The sequence below is a fragment of the Brachyistius frenatus genome, unplaced genomic scaffold (assembly GCF_029030835.1).
Source record: "Brachyistius frenatus isolate BFR_SWC_R1_liver_20210118 unplaced genomic scaffold, ASM2903083v1 Contig_3, whole genome shotgun sequence".
Taxonomy (NCBI): domain Eukaryota; kingdom Metazoa; phylum Chordata; class Actinopteri; family Embiotocidae; genus Brachyistius; species Brachyistius frenatus.
Window position 1 is genome coordinate 311,423 of NW_027210602.1, and position 23,391 is coordinate 334,813.

General features: G+C 45.3%; 1 protein-coding gene across 2 annotated transcripts; it reads right to left on the bottom strand.

Moving 5' to 3' along the window:
• Positions 1-2,213: 2,213 nt before the first annotated feature.
• zfyve16 (zinc finger, FYVE domain containing 16) lies at positions 2,214-21,517 on the bottom strand. 2 transcript variants are annotated; one of them, XM_069700631.1, is made up of 18 exons: positions 21,391-21,517; positions 18,122-18,225; positions 15,449-17,358; positions 14,178-14,274; positions 8,768-8,944; positions 8,488-8,627; positions 8,167-8,380; positions 7,376-7,498; positions 7,120-7,275; positions 6,787-7,011; positions 5,994-6,076; positions 5,179-5,283; positions 4,447-4,597; positions 4,253-4,333; positions 3,991-4,153; positions 3,365-3,470; positions 3,104-3,280; positions 2,214-2,415 (listed from the first exon to the last, which is right to left on the bottom strand). In XM_069700631.1, the coding sequence occupies exons 2-18, from the start codon at positions 18,189-18,191 to the stop codon at positions 2,257-2,259; spliced, it is 4,137 nt and encodes a 1,378-aa protein (XP_069556732.1). In that variant the 5' UTR covers positions 18,192-18,225; positions 21,391-21,517; the 3' UTR covers positions 2,214-2,256. The 2 variants fall into 2 exon arrangements, with proteins under 2 accessions (XP_069556732.1, XP_069556741.1); XM_069700640.1 differs by lacking the exon at positions 8,768-8,944.
• Positions 21,518-23,391: the final 1,874 nt, after the last annotated feature.

Sequence of the window (23,391 nt, forward strand, 5' to 3'; positions counted from 1 at the left end):
AAAAGGTTCGATACAGTCTCTACGCCTAGACTCGAAACATAACCGTAAAATGTTTAATCGACAAATTGGGAGCTTTGATTTCTTGAGATACATTTTTTTCATCTAACTCCAAAACGCCAAACTTTTCCACTTTAAATGAAAAATAAAAACGAGTTTTGAGATAACTTAAAACGGCTTTCGGCGGTTGTGCAAAATCTGAAACACTGAAGCTAAATACTTTTAAAGAAAAGAAATCATCGGGTTTTAAGGTCGAGACGGTCAGAAAGGGAAACGGCTGCTCGGGCAGAAGGGTCTCGACAGAGATCGAAGGTGCCAAGATGCATTTCAAAATGTCGGTTTTACAGCCGACTTAACGGTTCGCTTCACCTGAAAAAAAATAAATAAATAAAAATAACCATCGCAGCCAGGAGCGACGTCTTCTTTCCTTCTCCGTCCCGTTTTTCCCCGTGAAAATGGAGGAAGTCTTCAGTTGACGTAAAGGTCGACAAGAGCAACACAAAATTAAAAACCTGAAATTGAAGCTGCGAGAGGAGCCGCGCCGGTCAGATCATTGACGTTCCTGCTTTAAACTCCAGTCGGCTTTAGTTTTGAATCCGGACGTTGAATCCGTCGTCGAGCGGCCGAAGATAAACGCGTCGTTTTCAGCTCAATCGTTTGTGAACGAAGAGGAAGTTCCAGCTGAAGGCGACTCGCACACTCACCGGGCCCTCGTGCAGGAAAAAAACCGTTCGTACGAACGGACCCGTTTCTACGGCGACCGCTCGTAATACCTGCAGGAAGGCGAGAAAACTGCTGCACCGGATTCAAAATCAATATAAATCTGAATTGATCAATTCTGTTATTTATCATCGCTCGGCAATTTAAACTGACGTACGACGTAATCATTTTTAAGCTGCTTTTTATTCCCTCTGTATTGTTGCTGCGATTTGAAAAGAACACGAACGACGTGGATAAAATCGATCCGAATGTAGATTGATGCGAGATGTTTGTGGGAATCATCGGGTTTAACGTGGAGCGGTTTTTTTCCCCGGGGGCGGGGGGAGGGAGGAGAATGGCCGACGGCTGATGGTAGCTCGTTAAAAAAAAAAAAAATCTCAACAAATACTGATGTTTGGTCGCGGAGATTCGTACAAGTAGCATTAAGTTTCAGCACCCAAAAAAATACGTGGTTCAGATAGGAAAAAGATAGCGGTCGAGGTTCAAACGAGTTTTTTAAAAATTTTTTTTTATATATATAAGTTATATATACGTACTAATGTTATTTAAAAAAAAAATAAAAATAAAAAAAAATAAATCAACGTCGACTTTCGCTCTGAGTCGTTGGGATTGTTTCCAGGCGCTGCCCCCTGCTGGGCGTAGACTCGGCAAGTTTATTTTGAAACCATCGGAAAACAGCCCTTAACCAATCGGGATCGGGAAACCTCGTCCGTCGGTGCTGTGAGTGACGGGCGGGCGGAGCCGGTCGAGCACGACTCAGGAGATGCACCTCCGACGTCTCGATCCTCGACCCGGATCTTCATCTCCGCTGTGGACTGCTGCTCTAATGACACGGTGGTACACATTTTTCTAATTCCCGTGCCACGACAGCTCGAGCTGCTTGACGTGTCGCATTTTTTTGTCTGCTGACTTCTGGCAGCGGGTTTTATGTCGAGGAACCCGAACCGTTCCTGCAGGAGGCTCCGTGTTTCCCTCTGAAGCATCATCGCAAACCGGCGGTGTGAAATGAGAGCGCAGAACCAGGACGGGACGAGGGAGTCCTCCTCCCCCCTGCTGTGTACATGTGTGTGTGTGTGCGTGTGTGCGTGTGAAGTGGCTAAAGAGCAGCACCTGATTCACCTCCATTGTTTTAATATCACGGTTTCAGTCAGTCAGCCCATATTAAAATATAATAAATACATCCAAACGAAAAGACATTTCGAGAGCGTCTGTGGGAAACATTCACTGAGGAGCTCCGGCTCCGGCGGGGAGCCTGCAAGGCAGAGCGGAGGGATGAAGGTTTTGGTGCTCCTTTGTTTTAGTGTTTTGTTTTTTCTTTTTTTTTGGCTTCTCGTGTTAAAAAGCAGCTTCGGCGAGCACGAAACACTCCAACCAGTCTACGTCCGGCTAACGCCCCCCCCCCCCCCCCCGCCGCCAACTCCCGCGCGTCCAGATGTGCGCGAGCAGCTGTTAGCACGTCCTTGCCGCCGACCGCCTGCTTCCTGCGCCCCCCCCCCCTCATTTTCATCGGTCGGTACTCTGAGCGTGTTTCGCCGCGCGTTAGATGCCGTGTGTGATGTAGAAGATGAACTCCATGTCCATGGCGGTCTGCGGGACACAGGCGCTGCCGCCGTGGATGACGGGGATCAGGGCGCTGTCCATCTCGTTCATGTAGCGCTGGGGGAGGAGCCTGCCTCCGCAGCCCGCCTGGTACTCCACCTGGGACAACAAACACGGGGGGAGGGAGAGGGGACAAAAAAAAAAAAAAAAACTTAACATGCATTTTTTTTTTTTTTTTAAATCCGGGGCCAATGTCTTCGTATTCTAAAGTGTCGTAAAGTTTCGAACGCGATATCTCAAGAACGCCTCGAGGGAATGTCTTCCAACTTGGCAAAAGCGTTGACTTGGCCGTCAAAGGTCAAAGGTCCACCATGAGTTCAAATCCATTTCCCCACATTGAGCCACGGTGAACAGATTAAAATTTGGTGGCCGAAGGTCAAAGTTCAAGCTCAAGAACGCTTTGATGGAATTCCGTTAAAACTTTTCACAAAAACACTCATATTTAGCACCAAGGATGAACTGATAGCCAAAGGTCAAGGGTCACGGTCCCATCACATTGGCCTACGCTGGTGAATGCGATATTTTCAGGAACGTCCGGCGGGAATTCCTTCAAATTTGTCACAAACGTTCAACTGAACTTAAGGATGAACTGTGATTTTTGGCGGACAAAGGTCGAAGGTCACTGGAAGTTCACAGCCGTTTCCCGCTGTAAACAGGATACATCAGGAACAATGTGAGGAAATCTCTACGCACGTGGCACAAACATGCAGACAGATCAAACGCTGCAGCTCGATTGGTTCGCGGAGGCGGGGAATTTACGGTCAGAAATAAAAACCGAAGCGTTCACCATGTCGGCCTGCGTGGAGATGCGGAGCGACAGCGAGTTGATGCCGCTGGAGCCGAGGACGGCGAGGTGAGGCGTCAGAGCGCTGCAGGTGGCCAGCGCCATCTCCTTCTGAAACACGCTGCAGGACGACAGCACCGACGGCAGGCTGCAGTCCGGAGACTTCGGCTGGTAGAACACCTGCGGAGGAGTTCGGCTCGGGTCAAACATCTGGACACCGGAGACTCGTCACGCGGAGACGCGGGCCGAGAGATTCAAACTCACCTCCGTGCAGGCGATGCTGCGTCCGTCCGACTCGAACTCGGTGTCCTGCTGCATCCTCACACTGCGGACTCCGTCCAGAGGTCTCCCGTCCACCCCGCTGGTTTTACTGAGGGACAACACGACGGACACAAAAATCCCGTTAGAGACACGTTTCAGTTTGAGCTGCTGATTAACGATCGTTTTCAAGGTTTTCATCACCGTAACAAACCTCTACCTGCAGCAGAGGGACGAGGACAGAGGACAGGAGGAAGGATAGGAGGAAGGACAGAGGATATGAGGCATGAGGGAGGACGGAGGACAGGAGAAAAGACAGATGGAAAGATAGAGGACATGAGGAAGGACGGAGGACAGGAGGAAGGATAGGAGGACAGACAGAGGGACATGAGGAAAGACAGTGGACAGGAGGAAGGACAGAGGACAGGAGAAAGGACAGATGGAAAGATAGAGGACATGAGGAAGGACAGGAGGAAGGTCTCGCTGCACAAACTTAAACACAATAACCGGATCGTCCGTGTAAACAGAGTGCGTGTGTGTGTGTGTGTGTGTGTGTGTGTGTGTGTGTGTGTGTGTGTGTGTGTGTGTGTGTGTGTGTGTGTGTGTGCGTGCGCGCGCGCGCGCGTCGTTACCCTGCGTTGAGCGGTGAACTCCACTCCACCCAGCGGACCGTGACGTTCTCTCGGACCTCTCCGCCGTCGTTCCTCCCACACGGGATGTGGAAGTCGGTCTGCTCCCTGAGGGCGGAGCGCAGAGACTCCATCGTCTCTGGAGGGATTTGCACCATCAACCCGTCTGAGAAAAACAGAGGAGCGAACACGACGTTTTTTTTTTTTAATCTCCTTCCTCGACGCTGTCGGGAGGAAATGCGAAACCAACAAACATCGACGTTACCTTCCACGATGCTGGACTTGGCGATGAAGCCGGAGGAGGCCTTCAGGGCTCCGTTGAACACAACGAAACTGGCGCCCGTCACTGAGAGACAACACGCACGCACGCACACGCACACACACACACACACACACACCAGCATCAGCATCGGGACACGAACACCACCGGATCGTGGAGGAGCCGCGGGGGACTCTCACCTGTGCGGGTCTTCCCCGGCATGCTGCTGGCCTGCGTCTGGTAGTTTCCCTCCTCGTTCTGGAAGCACACCAGGTGGGAGTCGGCCGTCGAGCTGAAGCTCGCTCCGACGCTGATGACGTGCTCGTTGGACGAGTTCACCACCTTCTGCATCTGTTAAAAAAAAAAAAAACACTAAAAAAAAAACACGGAACCGGTTACCAGCGGTGATGTCGCCCGTTATGAAGCCCCCAGTTCGGATTCTGTCCGTCACCATCTTGCTAGTTCGGAGCAGGAAGTGCCCGTATTTGGACGAGCTGGGGGAGGAGCCAGCGGTGGATCTGATCGATCTGATCAGAAACCTGACGATACCACGTCCCGCCCACCGATAGCTGTAACCTGACTGCGCCACAGGCCTGTCAATCAAACAGACACGCCCTCCAAAAACACATCTTTTTGAAGCTCATTTTCTAATTAATGACGGATTATTTTAAGAAGGACCTCCGGAAAACTAATAAGAAGGAGCGACTTTAGCGAACGACACCGAGATAACTGGAGGAGACATTTTTATTGAATGAGAATTTTAATGTAGTTAAATGGGAGTTTATGAAGCCGACCTCGGTGGTATTGCAGCTTAAGGCCTCACTTCTCTAATGCGGAAGCTACGTCCGCTACTGAGCAGCATCGATCTTCTCGAACTCTTGGAAAGAATATGAGTTTACGGTCCTGGATGGTTCTTTCAAAAGTTTTCTCACCTCATTGAAGCTGCTTTTGGGAATGTCGATGTAGCTGTGGCCCATCTCCATGTGGATCCTCAGGCCCTCCACGGCCGACAGGCTGTACTGGTAGTTCCTCAGGTCCTGCAGGAGGAACGCAGTTCGTAGGTACTGTGGCGACGAATCTAAAACTAATTTCATGTTAATGGTGTCCAAACAATGTGTTAGTGCTCTCGTTTGTACTTGGAATTCACGGATTTTGCTGCGCAAACTCCTCATAAAATACGACCAAGGTGAGTTTTCATCCAAACCTACAAAAACACGTCATCCAGAGTCGGCTCTCGTCACCCGACGTCTCTTCTGACAATCCTACATCGACGGCAACAGTGAAGCGAAGGAAGTTGAGACTTTTCATCCAAACCAAACGGTTGAAATGAATAACTCCATGTCGGCGACACAAACAATAATGTTAAAAAAAAAAAAAAAAGATTTGTTCCCCCGACGTCCTAAAAAAACATCCTGACAGAAGGACTTTTCCCGAAGACGACGAGACGCTCTGGTTATAATGGAGCTCAGTCGGTTAGCACATCGCTAATGTGAGTAAATATTTCACTGGTAGTTTGCACACTTTCATTCATTCGTCATGGGTTTAAATGACATGTGGATGGAAGCTGCTGAACAGAAACACTTCAGTCTTCAGTTCTGTTCGGGGAATAACCTGATCGTCCGACTGATTCATTAAAAGTGAGGCTGCAGTGGGATTTAAAAAAATAAATAAAAATAAAAATAAAAAAAAACACGAGTATGTGGTTTAAGGTTGAGTGACAGTTACAGCAGCATCCTCTGGTACTTACAGCCAATAGGTTCATGATGGTGTGTCCCGTCTCTCGATACACGGAGTCACGAAAACGGACACTTATCAGCATCGTGGGATAAACTGAAAGAGAGAAAAGATATTTTCTATTATGTACATAAACTGTAAAAAACATGAAACAGTCCTCTGCAGCAAACTACACAAAGTTTTGTTAAAAAAAAAAAAAAAAAAAAAAAACGTTTTGTTTTTTTAAAGCATTAATAGCTCCCAGATGTTTCTTCTCAACTAATTGTATTGATTACTCTGTTGATTATTTTCTCCATTAATTGTTTGGTCAATAAAATGACAGAAAATACCAAAAACCCACCCTTTTTGCAAAACTACATGTTTTGTGTAATTATCGGTACAAAAACAAAAATGTTTAATTTACCGTCATGTTTAATGAAAAAAAAAAAAAAAAAGGAAGCTAATCTTCATAACTGGAGAAGATGGAACCAGATCATTTTGAGTATTTTTGCTTAATAAACTGCTTAAACTATTAATCAATTATCCAGTTAATTAACTGAACAATCATCTTAGTGATGATAGTTTTGGACAAATATGAGGTGCAATCAAAAAGTCTGTTCCTGTTGAACGCAGCTCAGCGATGCGCCGACATACTTCCTCGTGAAGGTCGCTGCTTCCTGCTGCTCCGTGTGCGTCGCCGCGCTGCGTTCAACGGAAACACACTCTGAACGTACTGATGTGCAGAAAACACCTGTTGAATTCGTGCTTTAAATAACTTCCAATAAATAATTTTGCGACACGGAGAGGAACGACAGGGAACTACGCACTGCTGTATTCGGCTCCGAGCCGCAGCAGCAGTCTGAGCGGAAAGACTTTGGCCCAGGGAACCTCCAGTTTCTGGATGAGCAGGCCGAACAGGAAGGGCTGCGGGGGGAGAGTGAGGTCGTCGAGAGGCTGACAGGTGGGAGAGAAGAAGAGCATCCCGGCGTGATCCTTACTGCCCAGGAAACTGCTGGTGAACGTTACGTTGTCCAGCTCCGCCAGGAACTTCCCTGGAACAGAACATGATGAGTCCGTCATCTCCAGGAGTAAAAAAAACCAACAATAACAAAAAAATGTTGTTACTACGGGAAGAGAAACGACCTGCGGGAGGTGCCTACCTTTCTGGGCGTCTTGGTAAATGCTGAGATAAAGCGTGAAGAGGTCCCTCGGGAGGGTTTTTTCTTCTGGCAAACACTCCAACAGGAAGACCACCTCTTTCTGACCCAGAGCCTGCAGCCCGTTGGAGCCGAAGCACCAGCACTGCCGGCCGGAGTCTGGCACAGACAACGAAAACACAAAAGGAGTCAACGGGAGGACGTGTGCGCGTTTAAAGCGGCTAAACACGTCTGCTGATTTCAGATATATTCGACTCACGTGTGACCAGTTTGACGTTGACGAGCAGGTTGGCGTTCAGGACGAACGTCAGAGGACGCGGTCCTCCCTCCTCCAGCAGGTGCAGAATCTGGCAGGGGGCGGGGCTTTCCTCGACCAAAACATCTACACAGAAAACACAGAAGAGAAAACATCAAAGTTTGTTCAATACAAAATATAAAACATTTCTGGTATTTTATTTGCAGTGTTCATCTTTATAAGTACACACTTTTGTGGTTTGAAGCAACAAAAAAAACATCAGGATAGTTTTACTTTCTGAAGCTTCTCTGCAGCTCTAACTAGAACAGGCTGTTCTGTGCCTGCGCCTTTAAGAAGGACGTTCTCTTCTGATTGGCTGACTCCTTTTTGAGTGACACGTCCAATCACAGGTTTTCTACTTGTCTTGTCGCTTTCTAGCTCCCCAAACAGAACGACCCCGTGTTGTTTTCTACCACTTAAAGGGTCGGACAGTGGGCCATCATTGTGAGTTTGTGACATCACAAACTCGGGGAAGTCCAAATGACACATTCGCTGAATAAAATCTGGGAAGATTTCTCCGTGGACTGAATGTTTTGGCACTTTCACAGTACTTAAAGTCCCTCAATCTGCTTCATAGTTTAAAAAAAGAAAAGGAAATATGAATTTATAGAATGAGGGACCTTTAACAGGAAAGAGAAATTGGATGTTTTTGCTCTTCTAAGCATTTAAAAATGAGATTATAACCGAACAGTGACATTTTACCCCCCCCCCCCCAAAAAAAAAAAAAAAAAAAAAACCACTTGTCGGACACGCACCTCCTCCATCGTCCTCTCCGGTGGTGATGAGCAGCGGCGGCAGCTCGTCCTCGTTGTCAGGCAGCAGACTGGGAACCCTCGTCACCGAAGACCCGATCCCGGAGAGCAGCCCGTAATCCCAGGGTCCAGACAGCGGAGGCCGGACCACCTCTGCGGCCCCGGAGGCCTCGAGGACGGGCGACGAGCCGCCAACCTCCGACCCCACTGAGCCGGGCTGGAACGAGAGGGCGACGGACTTCAACCATACAGCATTTTAAAATCCCCCTCCCCCCCCGAGAAGAAACTACTCTCTTCAAAATAAACGGGAGCCGACGGTCTTACCGTCGTCTCGTCCGAGGTGACGGTGCTGAACTCCTGGGAGCTCCGGCGGCTCGTCACCGACAGCCTGGTGGTGTCCGCCACCTCCCCGTTGGGCAGGATGCCATCTGCAAACCACACGCGCTTCTGTTCCCGAGGACAGCCTGGAGAAGAAACACAAAAAAACACACGAAAAAAAACACACAGGGGGGGGGGGGACAAAAAAACAAATCTTCTCAAGGACACAGCTCAGGAAAAACGGACTAACAGCAAAACTACAGACGGGATAAAGGAGGCCTCGTACTGTCGTTGTTTGGGTGTTTGAGAACAGACACGGGCACCATGACGGTCGGCGGCGGAGAGTTGAGCGTGCCGGCGGCTCGAGCCTGCTGCAGAGGGGGGATGGTGCTGCAGTACTCAGAGGGGACGTTGGGATTCGGGCTGGGACCCGTAGGACTCATCATCCGCTCCAGGGCCTGAGCTGCAAGGAGAACGGTGTCATCAGAGGCGTGTTCTGAATCACGTCTGATTTATCACAAAGCGAAGTTCTCTCCGCTGGACTGATGTTTTATGTGCAGACGTTAACGGTCCCTGGATGATGAATCCTCAGTGACTCTGGTGACTTTTTATTTTATTTATTTATATTTTAATCAGCACCACCCGGTTTGTGGGTTTTAGTGAAAAGCCCCAGAAGTGTCGGCCGATCGCGATTGCCACCCGCCGGTTCGTGAGGTGGCGTTTTGAAGCCTCCGGTCTGGCATTTTAACCGCCATCTTGGTTTTTTGGGATGTTTATTTTCCTTAGGATATATTACAATAACTTTTGGAACTTTTCATTATCAGGTCAACAATTTAATTTGGCCGATAATTTGATTAAAAACCAAATTGGTCCAAAACAAAATGGGACTCCCCAATGGCATCGGTTGTGCCGAGTGTTTACTGTTAGTTAGCAAATATTAGCGTGCTAACATGCTAAGCTAAGAAGGTAACGTTGACGTCCTCTTGAATCATCTGTAGAAATGAACTCGAATAGAAAAGCTGTCCTGTGTGATTGTGGCCAGCGCAGCTGAACTGTAGGTAAGTAGGACAGATTTGCTGCAGACTGAACTGCTTTCTAGAAAGCAGCTGTTTACTGAATAAAGACTCAGGCCGTCTACCGTCAACGCTGGTTTCACCAGAGAGTCCTCTGGGTTCAGGTTGTTGGTTTTTTTTTGTCAACCTCGTCTGTAATTTCTGACATCAGACCCGCAGCTGTGGAAGAAGCCCCGCCCCCCTCGCACAGTTCACTGATCCACCCGCAGCGCAGAGCCCGACCCTCTCAAACCCGCTGGAATAATTCAATGATTTGACCCTGAATTGACGCGATCGGGTCGAGTCTGACGGCTCAGGTTGGGAATTACAAACTCGAGCGTTCAGACATTTACAGAGCGTGAAATACATTTCTAACAAACGGAGCATTATTGTCTAATTTTTCTAAATATCTTGTTGCTCACGTTTCCTTACGTGTTTGTAAGTGTATTTCCTTGTTTAGGCTTTTTGAATAGAGTTTGTGTTTATTTGCATGTAGAGCGAGGAAGTGAGACGTACTTACGCGCTGTCAAATTGTGATCAAATCGCCTGGGATGCATGTTAATGTGTGAACGGCCTCAAAGAGCCACAGTCTCTTTGATTTGTTTACTATTTAAAGAATCGCATGTGATTAAACCAAAATGTATATAGTTAAAAAAAAAAAAAAAAAAAAAAAGGTAAATTCCCACAGTTGAGGACCAGGTAAATGTAAACCAAGACATTTTTGTGATTTTTGTTTTAAGACCTGAACAAGAAAAGTTTGGAAGCTGTTTGAATTCCTTATTTAGAACAGATTTCACGTCATCCATAATGGTTCTTTTAGCTTCTCCTCTGTTCAAAGTTCATATTTTTAATATATACGTATTATTATTTTATTATTTACACAGTGTGTACGTTTAGCCTATTTTACTTTATTATTTTCCCTTTTCACCTTTGTTAAAATGGGAACATCATGTAAGCATGTTTTACAAAATAATACGTTTCAGTTTTGTTCCAAATAAAAATGTAAATAAAAAAATTTAAAAATTTAAAAAAAAAAAGGAAATGGATCCGATGATAGACGGTTTGTTTTTGTGTTCTGTCTGTCTGAATAATCTCCTGCGCAAACTGGTGGAGAGTTAAACTGATGCACATTGTTGCTTCTGCTGGACGGATGATGTCGGGCCAACATGTCAGCCATAACAACATGAAAATTTGATGACGTGAGCAGCTGTGAGGTTGTTTTTGAAATAGAATTTCTGCCCTCTGGTGGTTATAAAAGGTAAATGCAGCAGTACCGAAGTGGTACTTGAGGTCAGTTTCTTGGAGCAGTGATGTCTCGGTCCCTTCGGTCCAGCATACAAACACCTTGTCGCATAAGATTCAAATCAGACATCGGGTACGAATTAGCGCCGACACGGCGATCAATGAGTTTACGCCGACTTCCTTTTAATCCCGAATCAGCTGAGCAGGAGGATAATATTTTGTGCCGAGTGATCAGCTGTCAAAACAGATTAATTAAGAGGCGGAACAAAGCACGAGCGTGACCCCCCCCCCCCCCTCCTCCCCCGGCTCGAAACGACAGTGAACCGTTCTGTTGGCGGTGACCACACGCAGTGAGAGTGACTGTGATTTAACTTGGGAGTCACTTAGAGGCTCGACGCTGCAGTAGATTACCAGAGCTGGATTTTCTTAAAAAAAAAAAAAAAAAAGGAGGGGGGCCAGGGGGAGACTTTTGTTTTCTGTGGTTCAGTCACAGTCTTGGAAACTTAAGGTTTGAATCAAAGCTGCAGTTCATTATTTAATGGTCCACACGGTGCAGATGGATGAAGGACGGACGGGAGCTGCTCTCTCGACGCCTTCTGCTCGCGCTCCCAGAAAGTGCTGACGCAGCGCGCGTCCACATTATATTGATTAAGCATCACGGGGCTCCATCGACCGGCCGTGCGCCGCCGCCGACAGCGTGGCTCACAAAAAAAAAAAAAGAGGAAAAAAAAAAGAGAAAAGAATAACACATGGAGAAGCAGAGGCGTCATTCAGACTCTCGTTCGTGGAAGAGAAGTCAAACGGCGTCGCTACACGCTGAGTTCTTTCACCTTGTTGTGCACAGAAAGGATGACGTGGCAAAAAAAAAAAAAAAAAGAAAAGAAAAAAGTCAACCAGGACTTGAGGCTAATGAGCAAAAAAATTAAAAAAAATAAAATATTAGTGACCTCGTTTTCAGCGCAGCACTAAAACACACCAATGTTCCCGTTTAAACTCGAGTCGCTTTTGAAAATATCTGCACAGAATATAAACACCACCACAACAACCACAACAACAACAACAACAACAACAACAGCAGCAGCAGCAGGACGGAGTTCCAAACAGTCTGTTTTTCGAAGTGATCTTACCTCGTCATCATCCCCTCTAATAAAACTCAACCAGTCCACATCATCACAGCTCTGACTTCACACCAGCGGCTGCTCCTTGTTATCTGCTAGCCGCGTGCAGGAAGCATCACATGTGCCTCAACACACTGATGTGAGAGGAGGAGAAGAGGAAGAGGAAGAGGAGGAGGAGGAGGTGACGGAGACGAGAGAGAAGGAGGAGGAAGATCGCCGCTCGAGCATCCGCAAGCCACAGAAGTGGATCACCTCTTTCTTCTTAATTTAGACGCCGTGTGAGCGTCACATGTCTGCAGCATTAGGCGGGTCTTGAACCGTGCGCGCACACGCACACACACACACACACACACACACACACACACGCGCACGCATGCACGCACGCACACACAAAATCAAGGACGAACGGCAGCACCCTGCTATAACTGTCCTCCGTCCTCTCCGTCCTCTCCGTCCACCTCCCCCCTACGCCGCCCCCCTTCCCCCACACAATCCCCCTCCCCCCACCCCCCTCCACCTCTGGCTCTGCTCTCCGTCTCCTTGCTGCAGTCTTTAACTACCAAAAAGGTGCCTTTTATCATTGGAGCATCACACCTGGTTTTAAATCAGCTTTGTTTTTTTGTATCTGTGTTGTTTAACTTTGAGTAAAGAAACGTTTTTTATATATACGTTTGAATCTTTAATGGTTGAGAAAGAAAGAAAGAAAGAAAGAAAGAAAGAAAGAAAGAAAGAAAGAAAGAAAGAAAGAAAGAAAGAAAGAAAGAAAGAAAGAAAGAAAGAAAGAAAGAAAGAAAGAAAAAAAAAGAAAAAAACTCCCAAGCTGCTTCGTACGGGACGTTTTCAGGCCTGAAATATTTATCGACTGCAGAATGAAAATGTTATTAAGTTTTAATGTCAGCCTATTTTAAGTTGTAGAGGGGACCGGGAAAAAAACAAAAACAACTCAAGTCGATACCACCGTGTTTATATTTATACAACAGTCAAGTATAAAAGCTGGAAACTCTTATTAGTACCTTCAGTATGAGGTTGACACGGATGACGTGTTAGCAAACATGTGGAGGAATGTAACCAAGTACATTTACTTAAGTATAAATTTAAGGTTTTTGTACTGTTCTGTTTTTGTTCCTTTTTAATTCATTTTTTTTAAAATTTGGAATAAAGCTGGTAAAGAAATGTAAAGAAATGTTTACATAACGTTCCCATTTAGACTTGAGGGAAACGACTAATGTCAAACAACTAACTTGGAAGTAAACGACGTGTAAATAACAAATAAAATAGTTTCGGACAAAGTAATAAAAGACCTACAAGAAGCTGAAAACTAAAATATGAACATTGAACACCGGAGTAGCTAAAAATAAAAAAGTTTCCTCAAGTGTGGGAATTTCGGTTTTCGGCAAATTTCCATTTTCTCGTGAGAGCTTTCTCACTTATTATCGGCACAATATTGAACATATGTGTATTTTCAGGACCCTGGACAGTGGCAGGTCTAATATCGGTCCCTTTTTTTTTTCTTTTTTTTTTTTTACTAACATTGCTTTTAGAGTTTTCTCTAAAGTTTCCTGTCCAGTGAAAACCATGTGTCTCCAAATTTTTTGATATATTTAAAAAAAAAAATTCTGATAAACTGAAAGATTAAATGTTCCTTTAAGGGTTGAGAAAATTCTCCTACTTTTTAAGTTAACTATATATATATATATATTAAAAAAGTAATTCACTCAAAAATTTTGTTTTAGTTAGTTAATGCTTATTACAGCATTAGTTAACACGTAATTAATAGTTAACTAGTGTGTTAAGTAATGTGCAAATTAGTACCTTAAATATCATAAACGACATGACTTAAATAATCCAATTAGTTAACTATTAATTAAGTGTTAGTTCAGGCTTATTACAGCATTAGTTACGACTTTAAAAAAAAATAGTTAACTAATGTGTTGAGTTATGTTATAAACTATTAAATAATGTACAAATTAGTGCCTTCATTACCGCGGATGACATTACTAAATATTAGGACATGAGCCAACTATTAAGGAAGTGTTAGCTGATGCTTATTGCCGGTATTTACGGCACACTTAAAATGTACAGCGTGACAGCTATTTCCTAAATGTGTGTTCCGAGACGTCTGTTCGCGATGTGCCTTGAGGATGAGGATGCGAGGAAGACGAGCCGCCTCCGCGGCGGAAGCTGACGGATATCCAGACGAGTGAACAGCTCGCGGGCCCGTCTTTGTGCTCGCACACGCAACCAGACCACAAAAAAAAAAAAAAAAACACCCCGAGGGCCTTACCTCTGTGGATGGCATCGAAGCAGACGACGCACACCCGAGCCTCCTTGTCCAGGTACTTGAGCTTACACTTCCTGTTGCAGCACACGGCACAGTACACCTGCCGCACGGGAGGGGGGAGGGAGGGAGAGAGAGAGAGAGAGGGAGAGGACGACTCAACAGATGCTACGTGGACAGCAAACGACGCGGCACGAAACGAGCATTAGATGACCGCCGTGAACAATAACACATCCTTGGACGGTCCTCTCTAATTGTGCTTTAATCACACCGGCCTTCAAAAGGACTCGGCTCCAGCTTCAGGACACTCGGCTCAGCAGGGAGCTGTAGAAGAGCTGGAAAAAGAACTGCTGACTCATGCTCTCTGCATCCTATGAGTCCGCGGGGCTATATTTGGTCCGGGGCATGTAATCTGCTTTTATTTAACTATTTCGGAAACTTCCTCACAACTTCCTCTTCTTTGTGCTCTTCACATGCTATAAAAATACATTTCTTCTTCTTTTTTGTTTTACAATTATAAACAAAGGATATAAAACAAGAGCAGAAATGAGGCTGGTTAGATAATCTGGCATATTTATAGATGATATAAATATAACAACAAATTCAGCCACCTGATCTGGGTTACTTTTTTTTTTTTTTTTCGGTCTGTAAAAACAGGCTCCGCCCCCTCGGACAGTTCACCGATCCACCGCAGCGCAGAGCCCGACCTTCTCAAACCAGCTGGGATAATTCAATAATCTGAAAGTCGTGATCGGGTCGAGTCTGACGGTTCGGGCTGTGAATTACACACTCGATTGTTCAGACATTTACAAACGTGAAATTAATTTCTAAGAGGCGAAGCATTAATGTCTCCTTTTCAAGAGGTTAGGCTGGTTTAATGATCATTTCTAACTGTTTTCTGATGTTTTATAATTAATCAAAAATCAATCAATAATTTGATTGATAACATAAATAATCCTTGAAGCTCTACTTTGAGCCCTTATTAATATGTACTTTGGAGCCTGCTGTGTATTTTAATTTAACTTTTTACCTTTTCTTTTGCAAATTGTGAGACTGCATCAGTCGGTTCAGGAATCTTTTGAGTCCAAAATTCGGATTCATTGAGTTTAATTTTTTTTTTTTGAAATTTCATTAAAAAAAAAACCAAAAAACGTTATTTTTACATATTAATTGATTATTTGAGGAAGTAAATGGGGAGGTTATTGTATTTCCAGGCGTGTCAGAGATGTTGGGACGGATTTTCTCACCGCAGTATGAATATAAAAAGGACTCCGTACCTTCCCGCAGGCTCGACAGTGATGCCTCCTCTTGGTGAAGGTGAACCTCTGGTAGCAGTTCATGCAGTTTGGAGCTTCGGCGTCGGGCACCCAGGCGGGCTGCCTGCTGCCCGGCTCCTCCGCTCCCTCCCTCCTCCAGTTCCCCGGCCGGTCGGCGTCGGCGGGCGGCTCTCCGGGGTACGGCGGCGGCTCCGACAGCTCGTCGTACCCCGCGCTGTACTCCTGATGCTCCTGAGTGGCGTACGTGGGGCTGGGGTGCTCCTGGGTGAGACCGGGACTCTCCTCCTCCTCCTCCTCCTCTTCCTCCTGCGCTGCGCTCGGTCCCGTATGAGCCCCCTCCTCCTCCTCCTCCTCCTCCTCCTCTCCTCCTTCCTCTCCTGCTGGTGGAGATCTTGCGGTTTGGCAGTGAAGCTGCTTCGGTCTGGCGCCTCCGTACGAAGGCGGCTGATCCGGGCTGCTGCCCTGCTGGGACTGGAAAGTGCTGCCGGCCGTACACGAGTCTTCGGGGCAGGAGTCCCGCGACGCCGGCGGCGCTCCCTCCTCGACGGACGCGCAAACTGTCCTCTCGCTCTCCGGAGTCGCCAGAACCTCCAGCTCCTCCTGCCTCCCCCGACCGCAGCTCCTCAGCTCCTCCAGGGCGCCGTTACAGTCGGGCTGAGTGACATCCCCGGAGCCGCCGCAGTACGAGAGCGCCGCCCCCTGCTCTGCCTCGGTGTGCGCCTGCAGGAAGGCGTCCAGCTCCTCGTCCGTCACCAGCAGCTCCGCCTGGTCGCTCTCCGGCAGGTACTCGAAGCCAAACTCGGGAGGATCCACGGGGCTGGGTTCTGACGAGGCCGCGTCCGCGGCGGGCTCGGGAGAGACGTGCTGTCCCTCCGGAGACGGCCTGTCCCCTGCGGGTTCCTCCGAACGGGACCCGTCCACCCGGGCGTCCCTGTGAGCCGACAGGAAGTCCGCCTCTGCGCTGTCTGACATGTCCGCCTCATCACGCCGCTCTTCTTCTGTGGTGTTTGGCTTCACCAGAGCTCCACACATGGACACGGCGATGGGTAAACATGACAAAGACCCCGGTTGGCTGTGTGAGGCTCCGGGAGACTCCGCCTCCTCGTTATCCGAGGCTCCGCGCGACTCCTCCTCCTTATTCGCCGTCGTACTTTCCGCCACTGGCTCCGGCTCACTGCGGTGCAAAGAGTTCTCCGCGGCGCGGTCGGAGCCAGCCTCCCCTCCGGCGTCCCTCTCCCCACCGTCAGCTGACTCAGCGGTCCTCGGTGAATCATCGGCGAGCTCGCAGCCTCGCTCGGCGACTGCAGGAAGGATGACGTCTAGCAGGCTGAGCGAGTAGCCGCCGCTCTGCCCGTGGGAGTCCAGACCCAGCAGGACGTCTCTCCCGGCGGAGCCCCCGTCCTCCTGAGTGTCTCTCCTCTGGCTCCGCCCCCCCTGCTCCTCCACGGGGCTGTTAAAATCCACAAGCAGCGCTTCCGCTTCCTCCTGCTCCTCCTTCTCCTCCTCCTCCTCCTCCTCCATTTGCTTCTCCACCACGTCCAGCTCTCTGAACACGTCGTGGCTGTTGGCTCGGACCAGGATGGCCGAGCTGGTGTCGTTCACGAGGTCGCACACGGGCTTCAGTGCCCGGTCCGGGCAGGGAGGGGCGGAGCTTTGGGCCGGCCTGCGGTCCACGGACGACAGCAGGTCCACGGCGGTGAGAGGCTGACCTTTGACCTCTCGGTCGTCGGGGCTGCGGTGGTGACCGCCGGAGCCGTTGGGGTCGCTGGCGGCGGAGCCATAGTGGAGGGAGTTGAGGTCCGGGAGGCTCGGCGGGCCGGTGGACGCCTCGGAGGACAAACACTGAGAGCCCAGAGAGGAGAAGGGGAATGCAGACGGCTTCAGGAACACGGGCTTACATTCAAGTTCCTCTGAAATAAAACAAAAAATAAGCAAATAAAAGTTTTTTAAAAATCCTAATTTAGACATTTAAAATTTGAGGCAGTGCGACCCTAACACTCTCTTTTATTTGACATCGTTTGTAGATGGGGAGATGCAATTTTAAACCATTCCTTCACCAAAAATCAACAACACTAAAAATCATGAATCAATTAAATATTAAAATAATAAAATATAGTGATGGTTTTTCAAATTTTTTTTTAATCCACTGACGTTTATGTTTACCTCAAAATCAGAGTCAGCTACTTTAAAAAACAGGAAGAACTATTAAAATAAACAAACTTATCTGACTTATCTATTAATTAATGTTTCAGAGGGTCCATCGGAAAACTAATAAAAGAAGGAGGGAATTTATCTAATGACACCGTGGAAAACATTTTCTGACTTGAATGGGAATCTATTGGAGCCAGAGGTTGTTGTTGTTTTTTTAGCCGGCCCCTAGTGGCCCTCGGTGGTATTGCACCTTTGCATCAGTTTCACTTTTCAGACCCGGAAGCGACAAAACATTTCTATATTCGGCTGCCGACTTCGGATCGACACGCTAGTGTGGGATCAGCGTGAGCCTCAGACAACGACACAGAGGAACGTTCGCAACTTTAATCAATTTTGCTCATCGACATGCCAGTTAGCAGACACCACACTGACTCCTGCAGCAGCACGTCAACTGTTCATGCGTATTCGTCGATCAACATCCCCGATCAGGAGCTCCTGAGCGTGTTTTGCGACTGATCTTACCCGTGTTGAGCTCGAAGTCGTCGAGCAGTTTGTCCAGGTCACAAACAGCTGCCTTGAAGAAGCTGTCCATGCTGGGTTGCAACCTTCGATCCCCCTCCAAGGACCTAAACGCAAACAAAAAGACTCAATTTATTTCTATTAGAAAAGACAAAGCATCACACAAAGATTCATACGTTTGTACTTTGGCTGGTCGTCAGAAAACAAAACAAAACAAAAAAACCTTCAGGAGCGAGAATGCAGGTCATCGACTTCTTGACGCATTAACTCGTAGTGACACCTTGTTGACTCATTTAAAGCGGTGAAACCAAGTCAAGCGTATTTACTACAAAACGGGTGTAAATCAACACAAATATGACGTTTTGACACGTAAGAACAGTCAATAATCTGCATCTCAAACAGCAGTACACTATTAAAACTGATGGAAAGATGACATCTGCATTCAAATACGACCCTAAAACATCTCCAACACGCCTGTAAACGAAGATCGATTGTATTCATCGTCACATAACGACAGAGACTTTATTGCTGCTCCGCCGTGATTCGTTCGAGACGAAAACGCGTCCGATTTCTGACTCTAAATCTGTATTTGGAAATTGAAAAGCTGCCAGTTGAGTTCCAGGAACTGCACACCATCGCCGGCACACAAACCAGTTTCACAGCAAGCGTTCAATCATGTGATTTATTTGGAGAATTTCTGTAGAAACGCTTGAGGTTTTTTTTTCCTTTTTCTCTCCCACAAGCATCCGATGGGGAAGTCACGACGTTTATCGGCCCTCGTTTTAAAAGAAGTCACGCTGGAGGTTCAGATGGTTTAAAATGACCGTGAATCTAATTTTACTGAAGGGAAACATTCAAATCGTTGTTCTCGTCGCTTAATGAGAGGAAAACAATGAGACACAAATATCCTGACCTGTGCAAAAACAAACAAACAAACAAGAAAGGCCGAGTGAGATATTCCCACAAAGTTCAGCTTCAGTCTGATAATCAATAACAGGAGCCTCCAGGGTTATTAAAACCCCGCATGCACGTCCAGTTTTTTATTACTCCATTAATCCTGAAATACAGAATGAAATAAAACTCTAAGACTGTTTTAAAGACCTGAACTCTCAGAGGCTGGGAATGAAAACGGGTCAAATTCAAGGAGAGCTGATCGTTAATGCCGAAAATAAATCAGCTAAAACTTAAAGAAAAAACAAATCAAACACTTTGTAAAAAAAAATTGTTTTTTTAAAAAAAAAGCAGCTGCCTGATTAACAGAAGTCTGAAGTGGCGTCTTACTCCAGAAGTGACAAGAAGCTTCTTTAAAAAATAAACTTTAAATACTTATTAGAAGTGCAGCTGTGTTTTTGATGACGCGGCCATTAATAACCAGCTCGGATATAAAACGATGACTTCCACCCTTTACATGGTACATTTCAGCTTCATGTAATCCCAACGTGTAAAACAAAGCGGGATTAAAACGGCTTTGTTCCTGCAGCAATCAATCAGATAAACAACAGAAAACACTTGACGGGAAATGTTCATTCATAAAAAAAAAAAAGGTCAAATCTGGCTCAAATTTGATATTCTATTCTCGTTTTTCTTTAATCTATTTAAGTTAGTTTGTAATGCTAGTTTTTTTGTGTCTTAAAATGGAACAGAAAAAGACAATTAATTGCAATTATCTGCGTGACAATCAATCATCAGCTAAAATTTTCACGATCATAAAAGATTTGTTTACTTTCAGGTGACCGCATGTGACGCTTTAACAAGTTTGCGGTGACGTTACAAACATTAGAAAACGCCTCCTTTTTCCACAGTGAGGCTTCAGAAAGCCTTTCTGAGCTGCTGCTGCTGCTGCTGGGTCACTCAGTCACCGGTTACCACGGAGACGAAATATTTACAGGAAGAAGGAAGTCACTCTTAAAAAAAATATATTCCTCACAGTCAGAGGTGGCGTGTAACAAAGTCCAGTTCGAACACACTTGAGCATTTCCATTTGACGCTCCTTCCACTTCAACACATTTCAAATGGAAATACTGAAGAAGAGCACAAAGAAGAAGAAGAAGAAAAAAAAAAAAAAAAGTACAAAAACGATCCAAACTGGTGCAAAAAGTAAAAAGCAAAATACCAAAATCTAGAAATATACGTGTCCATTTGCGCTGACCGATGAGAATGGTAAGAACAGCTTAAGTATGGTGACATTTTGTGTACAAAAACTATACACAATCTTTATATAAAAAGTTTGTGTGGTTATAATTAAAAAAAAAAAAGTACAGGTACATATAAATATTCCTGTATGCTGTATACACACACACACACTGATGCTGCACTATTAACAATCTAATGATGTCATATATAATAATAATAATAATAATAAATCAATCAGAGGGACCAAATCGGGACTTTTACTTCAATACTTCAACTCAGCTGCTGATACTTCTGTACTTGGACACGGTTTGTACTTTTACTTTAACGCGGGATCTCGTGGTTAATCATCAGCAGCTCTCCTTTAACTTCAAAAGGGGGGTGGGTGGGGGGGAGATCACGTGACAGCAGGTGACGGCCAGGACGCGTCAGGTGACTTTCTAAAAGGGACGAAACGCTTTATTAACAACAGACGTCGCGTCGCTTTACGCCTCTGAAAACCAGCTCTGCTTGCTCACAACAATGTCTGAAACAATCGTGCAACAACACCGCGAACTCAAAAAAAAACAACAACGATGACCGAAAGGTGCACACACAACCTGTCGGGTCACGGATATCGTAGTAACACCGCCAGACAAGCATCAATTCATTTCAACGAGGGTTTTTTTTTTTTTTTACCGCTCCATGTTATTTCAAATAATAATAATACAAAAAAAAAACGTTTCCGTAAAATAAGAGAAAAAGCAGCTCGGAAATCAGATTATTATTATTATTTATTTTTTAAAATTTATTTTTAATGTCGGCGTGAAAGCTAACTTCTCCGCCCGATTAGCGAGCGAGCTGATGAACTAGCCTGGCCGTTAGCAGGTAACGTTTAGCAGCGACGTTTTAAAAGCGCTTCCCCGGAGGTCGAGGGTCAAAGCACACCACAACTTTATCAACGTTTTAAACGCCGACTCGTCAACAAACCGCGTGTTGTTTTGTCCACCGGGAATAAAAAAAAACAAAAACAAAAACAAAAAAAACCGGGGGAGGGGGGGGGTGCTCCAAAAACAAGGCGAGGCTGTAAGTTAGCCTCGCTATGAGCCTTTCGCTCGGCTGCAACGTTAGCTCCGTGCGGGTCCGTGTTCCGGAGCTCTTACCCGGCTCGGTTCTACTCCGCGACTCCGCTCATCTTCCGGGTTGTTTTATTTTCCTTTTTTTTTTTTTTTTTTTTAAAACAGGAGCAGAGGCGGTCGGTGTCGTCGTGTCATTCTCCGGCGTGGGGTTGGGGGTACAAGTTGGGAGTTGTTTCGGGGTGGTGGTGGAGGAGGAGGTGGAGGAGGAGGAGGAGGAGGAGGGAGGGCAGCTGCGGCAGAGCTCAACCTTCTTGGGATTAGTTTTCCAGGAGAGGTGTAAATTCTGCACTCAGGCGGCCATCTTGGACAGACTGTCCGGGGGGGAGGGAGGGAGGAGGAGGAGGAGGAGGAGGAGGGGGGAGGTCACAGGATGTGCTGGAGCTGCACGACCGGTGGACCGACTCTCACCGGGGAGGGGGGGGGGAACACACAACCAAACGGGCACTTTATTCACCGGATTTACAGACCGCACATAAAAGAGAGATTACAACTGAGCGCACGAGGTTTTAATGCACTTTGCGTGAAGCCGCTTTAGTTCAAACTGTGGCGATTTGAGCCCCTTTGACTTGTCTTGAAAAGTTTCTGAAGTACTTTTAGTGTAAACTATAATACGAACACCTCTTCAAATGCGTAGTGCCTACTCCGTTTGGGTTTAATTTGTATGCATTTCTTCTCTTTCTTGTGCATTTGATCTGTTCTTATGCATCTAATGTCTTTTCTATATTTTTTTTTTAAAAGTTCCTTTATATCTGTTTTTATGTGAAACACTGCATGTAATTCTCCTGCTGTAAAGCACTTTGAGCTGCATTTCTTGTATGAAAGGCGCCATGCAAATAAAATGTATTATTATTATTAACATAACAAAATATAACACAATATATTTCATAGATTCTTTTCCGTCTTTAAAACTTTTATGCTGCTGATACAGATGCTGATGTCTTAATTAATCAACAGGTTACGGACACGCAAACAGATAAATCCGAGCAAGTGACCAGAAAAAGATGAATACAACCACACAGAGATGCAAAATTACCTTTATTTACCTGTTTATTGGTTTGTTGTATATAATATATATAGATATTTAATGTACTGTATATATACTGTATGTACTGTGCATTTTATATTTTATATTTATATTTTTTATTTTATTGCTTTTCTATTATATTATTCTATTCTATTATTATTTTATTCTATTGTTTCTATTATTGCTCCTGTATGTATGCTGTTGTGGCGAAAAAACCTTAAGAGAGGCTGTAGTTGTTTGTTTGTGAGCAAGACTACAAAGAAATGTCTCTTTACCCCAGTCAAGGTTGTTTGAAATGTTAAAATGTGGATTTTAGTATCTTCCAAAAGAAATTTCTTTAGTTCTTCCTCTAAATTTGAGAGGATGATTTGAGCATCACCTCTTTTGATTTTTCCTGTTCTGTGTAGTACCGCTTTAGTGCCACCAGGTGGCGACTGTTTACTCTTTGTCCTCAACTGTCATGTGATATTTATTTCCATGAAACACCAGATGTTCCAAATTAAAGCATTAAACACATGTACATACACAAAGAATTAACAAACATTTATAACCAAAATTATAACCTTTAACTATTGCCGTCATTTATTGTTACTAACTTATACATATCAAAATGCATACTATATATATTTTTTATTTATGTATAGCAGACTCTTAATATATTATATGTTTATATATTCATACAGTAAATCCTTCACATCACTAATGTGTTATATCCTGTGCAATATACCATATACTTTCATAAAAATATATCATTATTTATAATGTTAGAATATCCTGTGTATATATATATCGTAAAATTTGTGTATTTAGTGTATATAACTTCTGGGGGACTTAGGTGTGATGTCAAACACTTTTTTGACTGAAAACTATGCATTTGTTTTGTGATTTTGGACAATTATCATTACAATATTTATTTAAAGTGCTCTAACTGCCTTAAAAATATATATATATTTTTTTTTTAAATGGCAAAACAAAGCTTATAGTGACGCTATGGTTGCTTA